Source organism: Pteropus vampyrus, unplaced genomic scaffold (assembly GCF_000151845.1).
Source record: "Pteropus vampyrus isolate Shadow unplaced genomic scaffold, Pvam_2.0 Scaffold216, whole genome shotgun sequence".
Lineage (NCBI taxonomy): Eukaryota > Metazoa > Chordata > Mammalia > Chiroptera > Pteropodidae > Pteropus > Pteropus vampyrus.
In genome coordinates, this window is record NW_011888997.1 from 1,538,183 (window position 1) to 1,557,005 (window position 18,823).

Sequence of the window (18,823 nt, forward strand, 5' to 3'; positions counted from 1 at the left end):
CTTCTCATGAAGAAAGCTTAACTCAAACTTAAGACCTTTGCACTCCACCCTGGAGATCCAGGCTTTAAGAAATGGACTGAACCAGGCCTGAGTACTTCTTTCCAGTGTAGTTCACTAATGGTAATTAAAATAGAATGCTGACTGTGAGCTTTCCCATACTCACTACATTAGTAGGGCTTCTCTCCAGTGTGAACTGTCTGATGCATGATAAGCTGTGAGCTGTCACTGATGGCTTTCCCATAGTCATTGGATTTGTAAGGTTTCTCGCTAGATGGGTTTTCTGATGTACTATAAGATTGGCACTATAACCAAGGATTTTCCCATACTCATCACATTCATAGATTTTCTTACCAGTGTGAATTCTCTGATATATAATGAGATGTGAGTCTTGATTGCATGTTTTCCACATTTATAAGGCTTTTTGCTTGTGTGAAGACTGTGACATGAAATAAGACATTTACTCAGACTAAATGCCTTGCCAGATTGTTTTTCTCTGGTATAAATTTGCCATAGTTCTGACTGAAGTTCTGACTGAAGGACTTTCCACAATGCCTACTTATATGTACTTGTTCCCCAGTGTAGAGGCTCTGATGCCAAATAAGACATTTATTCTGCCTGAAGGCCTTACTGTGTTTATTCGGCTCATAAGGCCTCTTCTCAGTATAGACCCTCTGATGGTTGACGAGGTTTCCATTGGAACAGAAAGCTTTCCCACACTCATTCCAGCTGTAAGGTTTCTCACCTGTGAAGTGCCTGATGATGGAAAAGGATTTTACTCTGAACGAAGGCTTCCCATACTCATTACATTCAGAAGGCCATCCCCCATTAGAGGCTGTCTGATGGTCACTGAGTAGGGAACTCTGAGTGAAGGCTTTTATAGCTTCATTATGAAGTTTCTCCCAATTATGGAGTCTCCTATATTTAATGAGATGAGAGCAGGGATAACAAGTCTTCCCACACTCTCTCTATTCACAGGGCTTGTTCCCTCAGTGGATTCTCAGATGCATCGTTGGCTGAGAAGTCTGTCTGAAGGTCCTACCATACTCATTATACTCATAGAGACTTTTTCCAATATGGATCCTCTGATGGCCAACTAGATGCAGGCTCTAATTGTTACTTTGTCACATTTATTGCACCTTTAGATGTGATATATGTCCCTTCAGACTGCCATGTTGTTCAGCAGGACTGGAGGACAGACTAAAAAGTTCTGTAAGTGAGAGCATCACCTGCCACATCTGCCTTGTTCATTGCTGTATACACAGGTGTGGTAGCCCTGTGCCAGGCACAGCTGATCAGAGCAAATGGGGCAAAGAAGTGTCTCCACTTGGGGTACTTCCTAGACTCAAGAAAAGTACTGATGGCTGTAGGTTGATGCAAGGAAGGAGTGTGGTCCTAGCCACAGCACTATTGGTGATGACTCCTAGGCTGGTGATCTTTGGTCTGGCCAGCTCACCTGTATACTCACAGCAGCCACCCATTAGAGCCAATGCCCCATGTTCTAAAATGTAATTTTAATTGAAAAATTGTCTACTCCTTAAATAGCAACAAACCAAGAAAGCAGAAACAAAAAATCAACATCTGGACTCAATGATCCATTTTGTTCTTTCTACTTTAGACACTATATCTTTGAAATGCTGAGTTTCCATATGTCTTCAGCATTAATCAGTGAATACTGATCATTATTAAAGTTATGCCATTTTTAAAAATTAGTGATAATTTGGGTTTTAGTCCAAATAAACATATCTCAGTTTATAGAATTCATGCCTTATTTAGCTATGATTTTCAAAATATGTTTATGTAGCATATTAGGAAAGTTTATAAGGTGTCTCTGTAGCGGCAACATTGTAAAGTGACAGCATCAAGTTTTCAGTAAAACTTTTTATATTCATACTAATAATGGTCTAATTTTTCTCCTAATTATTGAATTTGTTATCTTGATTGCCTTATAACTTCAGTTAAGTAAGATTTATTGTGCATGCATGATAGTTTAATGTCTTTACTTCTAAATCTCACTTATCAATCTTTTTTTCTGTTAGTGTCTTCCACTCTTGAGCTTTGAGAAGAAGAAAAATAAAGCTCATGGCAAACAGAAAAAATGATTCTCTGCTTCTAAGTCAGAGAAGGGTGGCTGATAGAGGCTTAAGAAGAGAAGGGGTTCATGAATGTGCCCACACCAGGAAGGGCTTTCCAGGCATGAGTAAAATCACAAAATATATTATATGACACACTGACACAGGAGCATCAATGAATTTTAAATTAAATCAAAATGGAGATGTTGTAGCTAATGATGTATTAGTGTATTAGGCATGGGTGTGCACATAATCTAAATAAGCGTGAGATTAAACTCAGCCTACTTGGGGTCACCAAATCAACCATTTTGAATAAATTGAGAAACCGATTCAGTGAGAAGTAGCTTTATTGTTTTTTCACTGAACTGATGTATAGTTTGTTTCTAAGCCAATAAATCATCTGATGAAACTAATGTGATCCCAACTAGTCACGGCACATCAAATGGAACACATGGTTTGAATGGAATTCCATTATTTTTTCTTAAAATAATTATAATAAAATTATAAATGCTTTGCCATTTCAAAAATATACAGTGAACTAAACAATACAAAACAAAAATATTCAACTTATTTACTAAATAAATTGACTTACATCACGATCAATCCCCTTTATACATAAGGCAGGGTTCAGAGGAAGATGACAGGTATTTATATACTGAAAGAATTCTTCTAGTCTGCCAATCTCTTTCTTTAGTACTTCCTGTGAAAAATCATAAGTAAAAGCATTTTATAAAATGTAGAGAACTTGACTTTTCTTTCAAGTTGTAATTTTTTTTTTCTATTGCTTAAATTTAAGAACTCTTTAAGTGTCCAGGGGTTGCACACTTGCATGCTTTAGGGTCGAGTAAGTGATGTATCCACACTTGAGGAGGCAGTAGGCTATAAAAGGGAGTGCTGCAGAAAATGAGGAATTAATGAGTCATGCCCTTTCTAAAGGACTTTACATTCATGAGAGAGAGAGAGAGAGAGAGAGAGAGAGAGAGAGAGAGAGAGAGAGAGAACAAACCAAAGCACTGTTCTCTTCAAACAAAATACGATGGGTTGGACTTGACCTGTGGCCTACCAATTTCAATCTCTGCTTTAAGTAATTATTAACATGATGCATTTCTGATAATTTCCCAAAATCTTAGTTTGTAACTCTCAAGATTCACACTTAATAGTAATAGTACATTTTAGAAAAAGTTCACATATATTATGAGCAGTAATGACATGCTCATATAATAAATGCTAATTGCTGACAATTGCTAATATCAGAAACAGTAATATATATGAAAAATTTACTAAATATGAAATTAAGAAAGCTCCTTTTATCCCACTTCTGAAAACTCTTTAAGCCCAATTGTAAAAATGAGGATAGCAGGTTAATCATGAGTAATTAAATCTCAAGAGTTTCTTAGCTCTTCTTCCTGGCTCGTTGGAAAATAATAGCGTCTACTGCTTCCAGAATCCAGAAGAGGAAGGTGGAAAAAATGAGGCAAAATTCCACTATGACACTCTTTCTGTCTGTCCTCCTTTGCCTTATCAATGCCTAGATTTGCCTGAAGAATATCATGGCGGGGAGTCTTTGCTCTCTTCATTTGTTTTAAATCTCTTCATTTCATATAGTTAAATTTAATTAGTGCTTTAAAAAAATAAAAAAAAATAACAAAGAGTAATTTAAATGGTGAGAAATTATAAATGCTTCTCCCACCTCTTTCTTTTTATTTTTCTGATTTCATGTGAAGAGATAGTATCAAAAAATCAACCAATCAAGGTGAAAGAAATACATTTATTTGAGAGAATAATATCAATATCACTCTGGAACATTATGCAAATGGTCAAAAAGGCACCATAATTATTTGTCTATAGTATGAATCTTAAATATATGAGAGATTTAAAAACATAAGAAACAAAAACCAAACCTATACATAGGTTTTGTAAATTTTAAACCAATTTATTTTACTTTCAACTTTTTGTCTCTCTCTAGAAAAATATGAGTTTGCAGTAATATGGAGAAACCATAGAATTTTTCTTTTTTTGCATTATCCATCATGTTATTTGCCTTAAGTCTCTTCTGTGTAACCAGAGTTTCAATGTCTCCCATTTAACAATAAATTTCATGAGTATGCTTTTTATTTTCCATTATCTCTTAAGGTAGGTAAAGTAGCATAGCTCCTGGCATTTCTACCAAATGAAGTGATGTTCAGCAAGAAAAATCTTGTGCTGGAAAAGAATTCTGGGATATTTTATCTATTACTATTTTCATAACATTTTATTGAAAACTCTTATTGATCTTAAATAGTGGATAGAGAGAAACTATGAGCTCTTTTGAGGACAAAATTTATGTTTTAGTCATCTTTCTATCCTTAACATCTAGTCTGTAGTAAGTACTTAATTGTTATTGAGTGATATTCTTAATACAATGGATAGATGTCCACTATCTCCCTCTGTTTAGAATGTTTAACTTAAGAGAAACTACTTAATGGTTCATAGTAAAAGGAGCTAGTGATGCAGATAATTAAAAAGAGCAAATTTTCTTCAATTAGATCAAGAAAAAGAATAGCCAAGGCCATCATAATAATCATTAATGAAAGAGGCCCAATATTTTAACTATTATCCATGGATCTTAGTGTAAAAGTATTACTATCCACACCACTATTTATTTATTTTTTTCATTTAAGTAACTTATTTGTTTTGGGAAAACGTCTTTAAAAATGTGAACTTGATTAGTTCAATGTTAGAAAAGTCTAGAGTTAGAGTTTGTTTACCTCAGACAAGGGTACCCTAAAAAGTTCCCTTGTGTACTTATCCTTTGAGTCTGAGCTATGCTGCCATTTTGAGGAAGATACTTCATTTGGTCTTTTTAGTCAAACCTTCTTTAAGTTGGCTTCTTCTTGTCAGGTGCTCTCTGTATGGTACATGACTACTTAGATTAAAAAAAATTTCTTGGTAATAGACATTATCATTAATTTTAGGATAGTAAAATTTTCTTTTCATAGTAAAATGAAAAAAACTTTATTAAAGTAATTGGTGTAAATGTCTTATAACTAAGTATAGTCAAGGAATTTGCTTTCTAAGCTATGCGATTAAAACTTAATTGAACCAAATATTTAAAAAGTACACTTTACTACACGAATATTGATTTCTCAACAAACCTGTCTTTGAGGGTCACTGGCAGACTTGACTTTTTCCCCAATGTCTCCCAGAATTTTTATAAGTTTCATCTCCTTGGCAAATTCATCACTCAAGGCCTTTCCTGCACAGAATTGGAGAGCAGCCAACAACTTCTGATACCAGCTTTTAAAATAAGCTTCATTCTGTGCATCCTTTAGCAGCCTGAAGGAAAGAGAGAAAAATAATTCTTGCATCCAAAGCTGATTTTTTAACCACCTTCAGCAGGAACAATAAGTGCATTTCAGAATAATCTGTATTTGGTAGCTTTGGGAAGTGTAACAGCCTAGAATGGAGGGAAATGTTGTTTATTTGTTGGCAGTCATCAAGTTCCATCTGATAGTTAATGAGATTCCAAAAGCGAAGAATTAATAAGCGACCTGCCTTTTCTCATTTCAGTTCACAATGCACTTTTTCTTCTTTTAGCCTTAATTCTTTAATAGATACTTATCTTAAGAACATATTTTTGACATTAAAATATGAACAAAGAATTTTAGAAAATAGTATTCATAAGTGACTATATAATAGCTCAACCATTAACCTCACTTTTTTCTGCTTTTTTACAAGATAATGTCCCTACACTGTCATATACTTATTTATTGCTCTTTCTGCCAGCACCTCCCCTTGATTATCTGGGGGAAGATACTGTAAAGGCAAGAGCATGGATTTTGTTCTCAGACATTTCTGGATTCAGGTCCCAGCCCTACAACTTACAAGTAACTTAGGCTGTTTACTTAACAAGGCTGAGATGTTTCTTTATCTGTAAAATAAAGTAATAACTCTCACAATGTACGACATTGTGCAAAAAACAATTCACCTGTATCTCGCAGCCTCCCCAAGCCAAATTCTGTCACTGCCTGGCATTCTGGTCATGTCACAAACAAGGGGGCAGGGGACATAGAACATAAAGTAAGAATACTTTGCTTGATAATGGAACAGTGACAAATATTTGAAAACTCAGTCTTCTATGTGGCCATATCTATTGCCTTGAACCTAAATCTAATATGCTTAAACTTCATTTTCTATCATGCCCTAAAACACTGAAATAGAATAAAAAAGACTAATTCTTTTGAATGTTAACCTCTTCTGATCGATTCTTTTAATCTTAACTGGTCCCTAGTCTTCTCCTTCTCTGAAAAATAATTACCATTCAAGGAACTAGAAGAAAATTGTTGTGAGAATAGAATACTGAAAATAAAAAGAATTTAACGCATAGCAGCCAAAAAACATAGAAGGATTTCATGCTGCATCCCTAATTTTGCATTTTGCCCAATACATATTGTTACAGAGGCTCTATCAAACATATTACTTTTATTTGTTCTGTTTTCTGTTTCTACACATTTAAGTTAAAAAAATTAATTGAATGAGCCTGCATCTTTTTTTAGGTGAGGGCTTCTTCCTTGTCATTGTTATGAAGCCAACTAATCTTCTGGCACTTCTTTTACTTTCCCAAAGAAAATATAAACTTTGAATTGAATGATAGCTCTTATTTGCTTTTGGAAATCTTAAAAAAATTCAAGGGCCTGAAGATGTATTTTCAAAGTAAGAGGAATAGTAGAAAATAAAAAGTTTTCCTACTCACCCCTATGGTGAGATTTTGAAATGTCAGACATATAGCAAGTGAATTATTTGAAGGCTCTAAGAAAATGAGTATTGTTTTAGTGTGAACTGGAAAGCTGTAAATGCAAGCATGCACGTGTACAACTGCAAACATTTTTATATAGAACTGTATACCTCTCAGATTCTCATAGTATTTTGAGGACCTTGGTAATATATCATTTTATAGTCTACTTGAGTTTCAGTGAGATAGGGAGTTGATGAGTAAAGTATTTCTATATCCCATATCGATCCTTGCCAGAATTTTTATACATTTTGAATATTGAGTTACTTGTTTTTATTTTTAACCTGTTCTAGTGCATAAATATAACTATAACGACCTGAGTGCTTACGTGATAAAAGGAACAGTTATTCTGCATGGAAGTCAACTTCTTACTAGAATAATTAAAGAAAAATATATTTTAGGTGTAGGGTCATAGGAACTGCCAGAATTATATAGTTCGTGTTGATAATAATTCTTAATTCTTATTCTATAAGAAATGTATTTGCTTCTCTCATGAGTGGCTAATTCAAGGAGGAAAAACTCAGTTTGATTCTTTGCTCAAAATAAAACAGAAGAGGAAGATTTGCAGATAGAATATGTGACTGTGTTTTAAAAAACATCATGATTATTTTCCTTGTAGAATATGCCTCATTCAAACCCTGCATCTCTTCAAGATGACGTGTTCTCACTCTGAGGTCTGGCTCAAGCTCTGCGGCCTTTACCCAACTTTGTAAAGAGTCTGTTTTCACACATTGCTGAATTGAGATCATGAGAGGCACAGTAACTTTTACTGGTAAGAGAAATTAGCACATCCCTTAATTGTAAACAACTACAGAGAAAGTTGAACTATACAGTTTTGAGCAGAAGGTCACTCAGTTTTCTGTCAATGACCTTCACCACAGGAAGTGATAAATTCCTCATGCTGTATTTTTTACATATTGTCTCTCTTTGTAAGACTATAGAAAACAGCTGGCCACCCTCTCTTGAGTATTATGAAAACTCTTTTCAAAAGATGTTGTCACCTGGGAGAAACAGTGTTACTTATGCCAAGTAAAATATATATATATATATATATATATTTTAAAGCTAAGGTCAAGTTTACTAAGAAGTATCAAGTAAGACTTGGCATAAAGATTTGGGCTTTTAAGATGCAGGCAATGTAATTCTTTTTTTTTTTTTTTTAATTAATTAATTAATTATTTTTATGGTGACATTGGTTAATGAAATCCAATAAGTTTTAGCTGTATACTTTAACAGTAAGGCATATATATATATTTACACTGTGTGTTCACTTTCCATAGTTAGATTTCTTTCTGTCACCCTTTTTTTTCATTTGACCCTCTTTATCCTGTCTACCTTCCCCCTTCCTCCACCCCCTACTCTCTGGTAACTACTAGTCTATAGTCCATGTCCATGAGTCTCTGCTCGTCCTGTTCATTTGTTGCTTTTAGGTTTATATTCCACATATAAGTGATATCATGTGATTTTCAACTTTTTCTGTCTGGCTTATTTCGCTTAGCATGATTATCTCAAGGTCCATCCATGTTGTTGCAAATGGCAGTATTTCATCTCTTCTTATGGCTGAATAATATTCCATTGTATATGTGTACCACAGCTTCTTTAGCCAATCATCTATCGTAGGACACTTCAGTTGTTTTCATGTCCTGGCCACTGTGAATAATGCTGCTATGAACATTGGTGTGCAGCAATGTGACTCTTTACAAACTGAAATAAATCTCAAAATGCCAGAGACCTGTTTATCCTAATGTCTGAGATCCAGGGAAGATTCAATTTGGCATAATTTTGTATGTGTCTTACAGGCTGTAAGTAATGACAACATGAAAATGAGGGTAAATGCATAAAATCTAGCTGATTAAAGGTTTTGACAATGTTAGGTATGAGAGGCAGAAAGTAAGAAGAGAAGGAAGCATAACCCAGGAGACTAAGCCCATTTGTTATAGGATATCATGAATGTGTTTTCCTAAATTAAGGGGATCATGGTGGATTCAGAGAGACCTAAGATAGTCACAAACCTCAGCTAGCATGAAATTATTTTCCCTCTGAAATTAGAACTTTTCTCCATTTCTTCATGTGCATAGCTGCTTCTGGACTCATGGTGAGTGACTTGCTAGAGCCACAGGAAAAGGACAGATAGTTCTCATTTCATCAGTCTACCAGCAGGACAGCAGAGTAATCGCATCGTCCCAGCCCTCCTTGCTTCATAATTTAGGTCTTAATTTTAGTTCTCAACAGCATGATATCCCACATCTTAGGGACTGCCTTAAATTTTTACTTACTTGTATATTTCCTGTGAGTAAAGAGGGACAACAACATCCAGGAGCAGAAGAAAACCGAGCTATACAAAAAGATGAGTGATTTCAGGTCACTTCCTAGGTCCTCCTTTATATGGGGCAAAGTATGTGGCTCAGTAGACCAGTTTTTAGTGAACACAGGACTGTTCTCCAATGTGATTTCTTCAAGTGTATTAATAACCCTCGGACTTAGGCTGAAATCCAATTCTGGATATGGAATGATTAATTTTAAGATTTCAATAGTGTGCTAAAAAGTAAAAAGTGTATATTTCTTTAGCCTTTACAACCTTATTTTATCTCTCAATGGTTAAGAGATTGATTGAATATTTCCCTAAACTTGATGCATTTTATAGTCCTTGCAAAGAAAACTGTTTCTTATGACTAGTTCAATCCTTCAATATCGATTTGATCTTTCAGAAATATAGCACTAAACTTCCGTTGAATTTGTACCTAAGGAGCATTTCAGGGACCAAGCCTGAAGAAATGTAATTTAAAATCAATAATTGTTATGCAATATATATTTGTCAACAAACCATTTTGTAACAGCTTTAAATAGAAAACTATTAAAAGGGAATAAATTTAGAAAATAATGAAATTCAAACTCTGGAGATTGTATACATATTTAGGACACAAATATATGAGAGGAGTCCATAAGGTATGTAACTGACTTAATTTTATTCCCATACCATAATTTATATATCTGATATTTATTTGTTATATTTATCACCATCTTAGAAGAGTCTCTTTGGAATGTTATATTTGAACTTATGATGTTCCCATTGTGCTCACACTATGTGGTAGATTTGATTGTTGTTCCCAACTCTAGGCTTTCTCCTCTGAAAAAGATTATACATCCACATTCTTTGCTGGGCAACTTTCAGTGTCTTCCCATAGACTCCTCCCTCCCATGTCAGGGTTGGCCACATGACTCGCTTTGACCAATAGGATGTGACTGGATGAAATGTATGTCCATGTCTGTGCAGATGATTTAAATGTACTATCATGGATTGGTTTGGCCTCTTGTACTTCTACTTTTTGCCATGGGAACAGCATGTTCCATTTGGGGCTATTCTCTCAGTCCTGGAATGAGAAGACAATGTAGAGCAGAGGTGAACTTTGCTGTGTGGAGTCCAGTGGAGCCAAGGAGGTCCGCAGCCCACGTGCTACTTGAGTGAAAAATAAAGCTTTGTTGCAAGCCACTGAAGCTTTGGGGCTATGTGTTGCTATGATAAAAACTAATAAATATGCCAAATTTCATATTATATTTTCCCTTTGCTTTGTTTTTGCTTTCATTTGTTTGTTTGTATTGCCCTTAGACTATGAAATATATTTTTTAAACATTCCATGTTAGCCCTGAGGATATTTGGGCACAAACCTCATTACTGAAAATAAACAAAAATCATCTGGAGCCAAGTCTGGTGAATTAGATGAGTGATCAATCTGAGTATACTATTTCATATAAAAAAAATCCCATAAAAGTAATAAAAATGGCTTTCTTTTACGAATCATAAAAAGCCCCCAAAGGATGTTTCAAGAATGATTTGATCCAGCTCCTTTTGGAAATGTGTATACTGTTATACTGCTGTAATTTTATTGTTATTTTATTACTACTAACATACTTTTTCACTCATTTTAAAGTGTGAATAGGCCTATGTACCATCTGTTGCTTTGTCCAGCCAAGTGTTTGAGTATCTAATAGAGATTCTCTCTAAGTAAAACTGTTGAACGAATGCGTGTAATAGGACAATGGCAAGATTTTTTAAAGCTTACATAACACAGGACTAAACAAAGGGCCTGTTAGCTGAGGGCAGTGAGCAAGGCAATGCTGTTGCTGCTCTGGAAAACTAAGAGCTCTGCTCTAGTGGTCACAGATGGATGACTGAAGTGGTTGATAGGCAGGGGACCAATGGCTTAGGATGAGGAAGCATCTCTATCAGCATGTTGAGTGGGAACTTCCCTTGTTGCCCTGGAGTTGGCCATGAAGACTTAAAGAAATGAGATGACAGGTTTCTGTATTTTAAGAATGGACAGAGAAACAACAGGAGGTCAAACATTCTCTTCAGGACTTATTAGGAGATGACCTAAGTGGCTGTCAGTAGGTATGGTACACCAAGCATTATCTCCCCTACTGGACCTTAGTATATATTTGCTGGTGGGGTTGAAGGAAAAGGGTGCTTGAGAGTTGTGAGTCATCAGCTTAGTGAAGAATTGTGTGGTTCCACTTCTCTCTGCAATGTCCAGTGAGGAGAGAAGCTCAAAGAGAGCCATTTATTCGACTGTGGGATTCTGTTGCTTCATTTCCAGGTTAGATTTCTGCTCTGAGAGAGGGTTTGTTGATTTCTCCTGGGCTTTTGTGAACAGGAAGAAAATGCAAGAGCAGGATAGAGAGAAGGGATAGTAAAGGAGTAGTCTGCATTCCTGAACTCCAACTATTTGGCAAAGCAAGGATGTGTAAATTTCTCAAGGTTTAAATAAACACGCAGAAGGTAATTACATGCGGTCCACGTCTTGTGTAGGAAAGGGTTGAGCCAAACTCAGATCTCTTGGTGAGATGGTCTTGTAAGGCTGCTCAGAGAACTTACCCAAATGAGGTAATTAGCCTTGCCAGTGACCCCACAGTAGGCCTTGATGAAAACCAGAGAGCATGGACAGGGAATTGCAATTGCTTGTCCATCAAGTGTGAGGGTCACTTTTCTCTCTTTTCTCCCTACTCCAAAGTCAAGAGAAGTTAGGGTCACTTCCTAGGTCCTCCTTTATATGGGGCAAAGTATGTGGCTCAGTAGACCAGTTTTTAGTGAACACAGGACTGTTCTCCAATGTGATTTCTTCAAGTGTATTAATAACCCTCGGACATAGGCTGAAATCCAATTCTGGATATGGAATGATTACTTTTAAGATTTCGATAGTGTGCTAAAAAGTTAAAAGTGTATATTTCTTTAGCCTTTACAACCTTATTTTATTTCTCAATGGTTAAGAGATTGATTGAATATTTCCCTAAACTTGATGCATTTTATAGTCCTTGCAAAGAAAACTGTTTCTTATGACTAGTTCAATCCTTCAATATCGATTTGATCTTTCGGAAATATAGCACTAAACTTCCGTTGAATTTGTACCTAAGGAGCATTTCAGGGACCAAGCCTGAAGAAATGTAATTTAAAATCAATAATTGTTATGCAATATATATTTGTCAACAAACCATTTTGTAACAGCTTTAAATAGAAAACTATTAAAAGGGAATAAATTTAGAAAATAATGAAATTCAAACTCTGGAGATTGTATACATATTTAGGACACAAATATATGAGAGGAGTCCATAAGGTATGTAACTGACTTAATTTTATTCCCATACCATAATTTATATATCTGATATTTATTTGTTATATTTATCACCATCTTAGAAGAGTCTCTTTGGATTGTTATATTTGAACTTATGATGTTCCCATTGTGCTCACACTATGTGGTAGATTTGATTGTTGTTCCCAACTCTAGGCTTTCTCCTCTGAAAAAGATTATACATCCACATTCTTTGCTGGGCAACTTTCAGTGTCTTCCCATAGACTCCTCCCTCCCATGTCAGGGTTGGCCACGTGACTCGCTTTGACCAATAGGATGTGACTGGATGAAATGTATGTCCATGTCTGTGCAGATGATTTAAATGTACTATCATGGATTGGTTTGGCCTCTTGTACTTCTACTTTTTGCCATGGGAACAGCATGTTCCATTTGGGGCTATTCTCTCAGTCCTGGAATGAGAAGACAATGTAGAGCAGAGGTGAACTTTGCTGTGTGGAGTCCAGTGGAGCCAAGGAGGTCCGCAGCCCACGTGCTACTTGAGTGAAAAATAAAGCTTTGTTGCAAGCCACTGAAGCTTTGGGGCTATGTGTTGCTATGATAAAAACTAATAAATATGCCAAATTTCATATTATATTTTCCCTTTGCTTTGTTTTTGCTTTCATTTGTTTGTTTGTATTGCCCTTAGACTATGAAATATATTTTTTAAACATTCCATGTTAGCCCTGAGGATATTTGGGCACAAACCTCATTACTGAAAATAAACAAAAATCATCTGGAGCCAAGTCTGGTGAATTAGATGAGTGATCAATCTGAGTATACTATTTCATATAAAAAAAATCCCATAAAAGTAATAAAAATGGCTTTCTTTTACGAATCATAAAAAGCCCCCAAAGGATGTTTCAAGAATGATTTGATCCAGCTCCTTTTGGAAATGTGTATACTGTTATACTGCTGTAATTTTATTGTTATTTTATTACTACTAACATACTTTTTCACTCATTTTAAAGTGTGAATAGGCCTATGTACCATCTGTTGCTTTGTCCAGCCAAGTGTTTGAGTATCTAATAGAGATTCTCTCTAAGTAAAACTGTTGAACGAATGCGTGTAATAGGACAATGGCAAGATTTTTTAAAGCTTACATAACACAGGACTAAACAAAGGGCCTGTTAGCTGAGGGCAGTGAGCAAGGCAATGCTGTTGCTGCTCTGGAAAACTAAGAGCTCTGCTCTAGTGGTCACAGATGGATGACTGAAGTGGTTGATAGGCAGGGGACCAATGGCTTAGGATGAGGAAGCATCTCTATCAGCATGTTGAGTGGGAACTTCCCTTGTTGCCCTGGAGTTGGCCATGAAGACTTAAAGAAATGAGATGACAGGTTTCTGTATTTTAAGAATGGACAGAGAAACAACAGGAGGTCAAACATTCTCTTCAGGACTTATTAGGAGATGACCTAAGTGGCTGTCAGTAGGTATGGTACACCAAGCATTATCTCCCCTACTGGACCTTAGTATATATTTGCTGGTGGGGTTGAAGGAAAAGGGTGCTTGAGAGTTGTGAGTCATCAGCTTAGTGAAGAATTGTGTGGTTCCACTTCTCTCTGCAATGTCCAGTGAGGAGAGAAGCTCAAAGAGAGCCATTTATTCGACTGTGGGATTCTGTTGCTTCATTTCCAGGTTAGATTTCTGCTCTGAGAGGGGGTTTGTTGATTTCTCCTGGGCTTTTGTGAACAGGAAGAAAATGCAAGAGCAGGATAGAGAGAAGGGATAGTAAAGGAGTAGTCTGCATTCCTGAACTCCAACTATTTGGCAAAGCAAGGATGTGGAAATTTCTCAAGGTTTAAATAAACACGCAGAAGGTAATTACATGTGGTCCACGTCTTGTGTAGGAAAGGGTTGAGCCAAACTCAGATCTCTTGGTGAGATGGTCTTGTAAGGCTGCTCAGAGAACTTACCCAAATGAGGTAATTAGCCTTGCCAGTGACCCCACAGTAGGCCTTGATGAAAACCAGAGAGCATGGACAGGGAATTGCAATTGCTTGTCCATCAAGTGTGAGGGTCACTTTTCTCTCTTTTCTCCCTACTCCAAAGTCAAGAGAAGTTAGAACTAGAAATGAGACAGGAGAAGAAGAATGAAACAGCAGACCATGTCCTCTACCTCCTGCTATTCTCCTAAGCTAAAGCTTGGCAGGGGCTGAAGAATGGGGAGGAGATATGTGTCAAGTAGAAGGAAGTGAAATTTTAAATTGGACAAAATTGATGGGAGTTGTTTGATATCTAAGAGTGACCAGGAAACTATGGAATCAACCTTGGTTTTAATTAGGAAATATGAAAGGCAAAGATAGTATTTTAAAAATAATAAAAACTTTTATTAGAGACCTCAGCCAGTTTAAAGTAAACTAGTTGAGACACGTAAAAATCAGAGTCAGTGCATGAAGAAATACAGTTTCAGGAAATGTACTGATTGCACTGCATGAGAGAAAAAGCCTCAGAATGTAGAATAAGGACTGAAGGATCTTACCCCAAAAGTCTTAAGAGACTTGGCTGAAATTTTTCTCTTTGCCTTTCTTTATTCCCTTGCCACCATGCACTGTTCTTATAGAGCAGTGTCCACTTTGGTTTCATTTATGGATGATCATTGCTAAGCACAGAGTTGCATTCAAATCAAACTCGTTTCTTTAGTAATAGGTTATTAACACTGCATATATGTGGATATATAGGTATTTGTTTACTATTATAATTAATAGTTTCTCATCATATTTAAATAAAATCTTTAACAGATATGACCAATTACATATTTAATTATCAGCTTAAATGGTAATTTTTTTTCCCAAAGAAAAGTTAGCCATAGACTACACCCAGTTTGTGTAAACATCTGTAATCAAGATTACTGTTGTACAGCAATGATGCTCTCTCGGGATCAGCTGGGAGCTATGAATGGAGAAACAAGCAAACAAACAAAAACTATGCTGAGCAGATAAATTCCCCAAAAGATTCCTGATAAGGAATCAGAACCCTTTCCACTCATCTTGCTGAAGGGCATAGTCAACCTGAGAGCGGCAGGTAAATAAATAAAACTTCTCCCAGTCTACTCACATGTATTCAGATGTTCACATATTAAATATACTGAAAATATGATTTAAGAGCAGAAACTCTGTCATCTTCCTCCCATTCCAAAACATGCTCACTGCTTTAGTGAAAATTTTTATTTTAAAAATTATTTTCCTAAATTAAGCAGCAAGCTGTGAAGAGCTGTTAGCGACCCCTTTCAGAACTCTCCTATTATATTCCATATGTGCTCATTAAACCTAAAGCGAAACAAAACAAAACAGATGGAATTTTAGCCCTGGGCACACCTTAGAAGAGATAGCTACCTATGAGGCCCTCCTGTGTTTCATTTCCCTTTTCGCACTTTCTGGTTTGCTTCTTTCCCTGTTCCCCAAGAATTCTTCTGCTCCTGCTGCTATTTCTTTGCCAAAAACTCCATGTAGCTCTGCTCTCTCCGGTTGTGTCCTGCCCATTAGTCCTTGTACTTCTTACTCCAAGCACGTACCTCTCACTGTAAATTACACTCATATTCTCAGAGAATAATATTACATGGGTATGGAGCTGAGTGACACTTGAGATAATCTCTCCCACCCCTAACATTTATTAGGTGAGGAAACTAAAAGATTAAGGGACTTGTCTAGGGTTCTACAACGAGAACCCAGAGTTCTTAACCACTATCCCAGACTCACCCCATGGCAGCATATTCTGTGTCTGTTATTGGCTGAATGTTTGTGTCCCCCCCACAACTGTATATGTTAAGTCCTGACCTCTAATATGATGATATTTGGAGGTGGGACCTTTGAGAGGTGATTAAGTATAGATGACGTTGAGAGAGTGGAGACCCCCATAATATGATTTATGCCTTTGTAAGAAGAGACTGGAGCTCTCTGCTCTCTCTGTCACGTGAAGACACAGTGAGCAGGCATTCAGCATCCATTTACAAGCCAGGAAAAAGGCCCTCATAAGAAAACAGAATTATCTTGTTCTTAGACTTCCCAGCCTTCAGGACTGCAAGAGATAAATTCCTTGTTTTTTAGGGCACAGAGTCTATGCTATTTATTTATTTATTTATTTGTTTGTTTGTTTGTTTGTTTGTTTGTTTATTGCAGCCCAAGCTTGTTAATAGTGTCCTAAGAACCATTAAAACATGATTTGAAAGATAATTTTCTGCCTATATCACCTCTGGCAAGAAATTTAATGCTCTAGCTCTTCACTTTCCTGGTCTGTAAAATGTTGGAGTTTGTGAGGTTCGGTAAGCTACTTTCCAGCTCTAGGGTTCTATAATTCAATCCTCAATGAATTTATCAAGCATGTACTCTATGCCAAGCACTTTTAAAGCATTTTACATAGCTGTATTAGGTAATCCTCATATTAGCTCCAGGTAAGATTCCTTCCATTTTGCAGGCAAGGATATTCTAGTTTATGCAAGTTGAGTAAACTTGCCCAAAGTTACCTGATTAGTGGACCAGAGATTCAAATTTAAGTTTTCTGACTCTTAAGCCCTTGCTCTTCACCATCTCACCAGACCATCTCCTGATAATTCTAACACAGGTACCAGCTGACAATTCAGCCTGAGACTAATACACAATCTAAGAATTATTTTTTTGCCACTTTCTAATGGTGTTTTTCTTTAAGTTCTTTCTCTTGCTTTCTATTTCATAACCCTAAGAAGTCTCATGCTCTACAGATTGCCTTCTTTTTTTCAAAAGTTTCTCATTTCATTTTTTTTTCTGCTACCTACAAAGTCCCTGCCAAAACTCCATCAAAAAATGCCACTAATAGTTCCTTTCTTCTTTTATATTTTTTGAACTTTTAAAGAAGAGCTTGTAACCTAAACATATTTTTGTGTGAAATATTTATAAGCAGAAATACTTGTGTCTTCCTTGCCTAGCCTGCAAAAAGAATAAAATAGATGGAATTTACTTAAATAATGCAAATCATATACCCGACTCACCTTTTCTCCATCTTTCCTCACTTTAGAAATGAGACTAACACCACAATTTCGAAGGATCTGGCCTCCTATGATTTATTTAAACAAGTGATAGTGTTGGATGAGACTAGAAGAGTGGAGGGAGAAGACTCCAAATTGAAAATAACACCTCGATTGCATTTGAGAACCTGGTAATCCTGCTGAACTGTACACACACAACAGGTGTGCATTGAGCTACCCATCTTAATTGAGCCTGTGATTCCAAATAATTCCAGATTGTGGCAAAAGAGAAATGGAGAGTCAATAACATTAGCACATGAGCTGTAATAAAATAAATTTTGTTCGACATATAATTAATACTCAAATCCACCACCATGGAATTTTAAATTAGTCCAATAGATGCCTACATTTTCCCTTACTTTTTGAAAATACGGCTCTGAATTGAGTTCCTAACTCAGCTTTTTTTTCTCCCTTTTTTTCCCCTGAATACATGCATAGTTACTTTAAAGGCAATGTAAGCATCTTTTTCATAAAGTTTCCTTAACAAAATTTCTTTTAATACAAGGCAATTCCTTTGCTATATGAATGTTTCATAAGAATAGCAACCTAATAATAAAAATCCTCTTTACCCCTCAGCCTTTTGTTCTTGCACAGCCCTCTGGTGAAAGCAGGATAATCATCGTATTGTGCAGTGAACAATTCATGTGTTTGAACACAGCCAGAGGGGCAGGTTTATAAGTGTAAGGAAAAGCTGGCTTTGAAATACCTAGTTGCCCTGGAACATCCATTTTAAATCACAGCCAGGGTGATCGCTTCACCCTTTATTCTTCAGGGTCACAAATAGCGTGGTTTATTCTATAAGGATATTAAAGGTTCCCTGAGATATTATCCATGAGATTTGGACCTGTATTTGATGTCCTGAGAAAATTTTTGGGACAGTCTTGCTCATTGTCATGATATAGCTTATCCCCTGAAGTCAGCCAGTACTTTTAAATCTCATTCCTTTTGGAAATTTGATAAAGACTTAGCGGTGTTCTATGAGGCCTCCAGAACCAACCTGGCTAAATTTCTGTTGACTTGTGTGATGTGGTTGCTTTTGTTGTTGTTGTTGAGGCTGAACTTGCCAGAAAGGAATAATTGTCCTGTCCACTATATCACATGAATGTAGAGAGGATACTAAGCATATTCCATTTCCAGTGCTCTCTGTATGACAGCACAAGTAACTTAGCAATTTCAACCTTAGTCTTTACATTTGTAAAGTGATAATAATGTCTGTCCTATCATCAAATTGGTGTTCTTGTTATGGACTAAATTGTGTCTCCCCAAATTCATATGTTGAAGCCCTAACTCCCAGTGTGACTGTATTTGGAGATGTGCCTTTCAGGAGGTAATTAAGATTAAATGAGGTCATCAGGATGGGAACC

At 36.3% G+C, this 18,823-nt stretch overlaps 1 protein-coding gene across 3 annotated transcripts in view; it reads right to left on the bottom strand.

Moving 5' to 3' along the window:
* PIK3C2G (phosphatidylinositol-4-phosphate 3-kinase catalytic subunit type 2 gamma) overlaps window positions 1–18,823 on the bottom strand; it is a 274,730-nt gene that overhangs the window by 107,837 nt on the left and 148,070 nt on the right. For all 3 annotated transcript variants that reach the window (XM_023538251.1, XM_011372935.1, XM_011372934.1), the window contains 2 exons: window positions 5,204–5,384; window positions 2,662–2,769 (listed from right to left, as the gene is read on the bottom strand). In XM_023538251.1, the coding sequence (XP_023394019.1) occupies window positions 2,662–2,769; window positions 5,204–5,384 (289 nt within the window). The remainder of the gene's footprint in view (window positions 1–2,661; window positions 2,770–5,203; window positions 5,385–18,823) is intronic.